Source organism: Zophobas morio, unplaced genomic scaffold (assembly GCF_036711695.1).
Source record: "Zophobas morio isolate AGI-343-1 ecotype UQ-CSIRO unplaced genomic scaffold, CSIRO_AGI_Zmor_V1 ptg000046l, whole genome shotgun sequence".
In the NCBI taxonomy this organism is placed as follows: Eukaryota; Metazoa; Arthropoda; class Insecta; order Coleoptera; family Tenebrionidae; genus Zophobas; species Zophobas morio.
The window spans coordinates 4,931,097-4,934,050 of NW_026972151.1; the positions used below are offsets into that span (position 1 = coordinate 4,931,097).

General features: G+C 33.6%; 1 protein-coding gene across 1 annotated transcript; it reads left to right on the forward strand.

Moving 5' to 3' along the window:
* Positions 1–1,779: 1,779 nt before the first annotated feature.
* Positions 1,780–2,431, forward strand: LOC135142141 (uncharacterized). Its single transcript, XM_064073811.1, has 3 exons — positions 1,780–2,067; positions 2,124–2,290; positions 2,378–2,431. Exons 1-3 carry the CDS (start codon positions 1,929–1,931, stop codon positions 2,429–2,431), a joined length of 360 nt encoding a protein of 119 aa, XP_063929881.1. The 5' UTR covers positions 1,780–1,928.
* Positions 2,432–2,954: the final 523 nt, after the last annotated feature.

Below are 2,954 nucleotides of genomic sequence, written 5' to 3' on the forward strand. Positions count from 1 at the left end.
TACCGCTCTATCGCTAAGCAGTGGCGGAGCAATGTGGTTTATCACCCGTCGTGCTAGAAAAAATTTAACGCTATTATTATAGGAAGATCGAAGTGAAAAACATTAAAAAACATACATTCCCACGAAAATAATTATGTGTATAATCTGTCAATATTGTAACCGCTGTTGTCACAACCGCTTAGTAACGTTATTCAGCCCTTGCATTGTGAAAGTCAAAACGACCGACTGAAGCCTATCATCAATTCATCATAAATCTCCGACACCCTCAAAAAAATTGATGAAAATTTCGGTATGCCGTTATCTCCAGGATTTTATTACAATTTTACTAGTATATACTCGTACACTTGTTTTTTATGAATCCGTCTTGACTTTTTACCGTAGACATCCAGATTTTTGTAAAACAAATCAAAATTATATAACAATACTTTATAGAGTAATTTTGAAACTCGGAAATCTTGTTACGGTCAGCCAAAATTTATTCATTATCATCTTGCTGAGGAGTAATCCGGCAATATTTACCAGATTTACCACAACAATATCTTATCCAAAATCCTGAGCTGTAACTGAGCTGTAATAGAAACGTATATTCTAAATGATTCTAGGAAAACATCATTAAAAATAAATGTCGAGTTTATACTCTGCTAGATTAAGCTAAATTGCAAGTTTATTCAAAGTTTCTTTACTTAATTCTACCTAAAATTTGAGAACAAATTAAAGCTGAAATGAAATTATTTTCCGAATTTGAATTTACCTTTCCATGTCAATGTCGAGAAAGATGAATAATATTCTAAAACGAAAATCGTCCGTTATTGAATAAACATTAAATTTTCTATCATCAGTGAAACATATTTTTATTTTAAATGTAAGCGAGGATAATTCAAACATCTTTTAAGATAATTGATAGATGGAATTTGATAGTCTGAAATTCTCAAAGGATTATTTCTAACAATGGACAGTTTATTCTTTTTGGTAATTCTTGTCACTTTGGAGTGTTAGTGGAATCAGTACCCATGCAGTTCATTCTACTACAAAATTCGCAATTTTTAATTTGCAATGTTAGATGCTCTTTAATCGTAGAGTATATTAAAAAAATAAAATTTTGGAAATGAAATTCGAATAAATTAAGTTGTAACGATTTTTAAATCTAAGCGCGTTCGGTGAGCAAGGTCGCGAAAGAGTGGGGTCGGTTTTTGCGGGCGGTGAGAAAAACAGGAGGTGAAAAGCGTTTTTTGAGCCAGTTTGAATTGCGGTGGAAAGAGAGATTTTGACAAAATAAGCAACCAATAACACCTAGGTGAGTGCCTATTTGGCCTAGAATATTTAAATAGCAGAAGGAATTAGGTTCTATGTACGGGTGCCGTCGATTTGTGGTTGGTTGCCGTCTAAATTTGCGGAAAGTAGCATGCAAGATCGTAGAGATGGTACCATTTCGTGAAAAGAGTTTGTTAATATAGAGTAACCGAAAATTAGTCCTTAGAGGCGTTATATTTTAGCAAGTACAGATATAAAAATTAATTCAAGCTTCACAAAAAAATTGATCTGACAAAAACATCCTTGATCGGACATTTTAATGAAAAAATGGCCTCTCACATGCTTCGGAAAATGCATTGCGGATTAAAGATGAAGCAGTTGCTGTTTGAACTCGATGTTTTACAAAAACTGTTTTTTATTGGTGTTTCCGAGAAAGAAAAATTTGAAACTGATTAAAAAAATATAATATGTGATACAATCAATATAATTTTATGAGATATATGCTAAACAAATAAATTATACAAAAAATTTATCTGAATCTACCTGATAGGAATTACCACCGTCCTAACAATAAGAAGTGGAGATGGAAAAAGAGTTTATACCTGAACAAATTTTTTGTACACACTTTGCCAGTGCTTTTGTCTTGTGAACCCACGCTGTAATACAACGTTACAAGAATGTATCACCACCGAAATACACGAGCTACCACCTTCCCCATTAGTCCGCTGGAAATACAATTTCATGTAGAAGATGAGAAAACACACTCACAAAAAGTCAGAACATTCAATCCATTAGAGATTCCAGTGAAATATAACGGTAAGTGGTATAATCATTTTTAAATAGATTTGTTACTTATAATGTTTTTTCTACAGTTTATACACCTGTAATGGACACGTTTGTGATAGAGCCACAGGGTTTGCTTATGATCACACCCCGCTCGTGTGGACATTTTTTTATCAGACTTGAAAACCCCAAAACCACAGAAGCCGATTCAAAAAGTCTTTTTTTGTTCACTGTGTCGGACATCCACACAGAGGGGGTAATTAACACTTGTTTCATTTTTGTTGCTAAAAAACACAATTAATGTCAGTAGAGAACATTTTTTAAGTGAAATTTATTTTCTCAGGTTATTGCTCGAAATACGTTGTTGAAACGATTTTGGCTCCAGATGAAAATGTAGGCGAGGTGACGGTAAAGAAAAAACCGAAATCGATCCATTAAAATTAATTAAAACGGGGATTAATTTACGGCTTCCTCCGATTAAAACGGAGAAGGCCGTAAATGTGACCAAGAAAGAGGAGCATAGATTACAGGAAGGCATGAATGAAATTAAAGAGGAAGAGTGTAAATCAGAAGTCGAGAGTGAGAAAGGGCCAGAAGAAAAAATCGATCAAGAGGAAGTAGATCTTATAACAGAGACAAAGGATGGAAATGAAGAAAACCATAAACAAGAGGAAGGTGTAAATGAAACGAAACGAGAAGAAAGAGTCGATCGAGACACAATTTGCACACAATATAATTTGGAAGATGTGGAGAGGAGGATATTTTAGTACAACATGAAACCTACACCGTAAACATTTGGTACGTACTTTATTTTGTACTCTGTGAAATATTAATTGTAATAATATGACCAACACTAATTTGTTCTTTTTGTTTTAGCTTTTATAGAACTTGTGTTTGGCGACATGAGTTTTTTCTTGGGA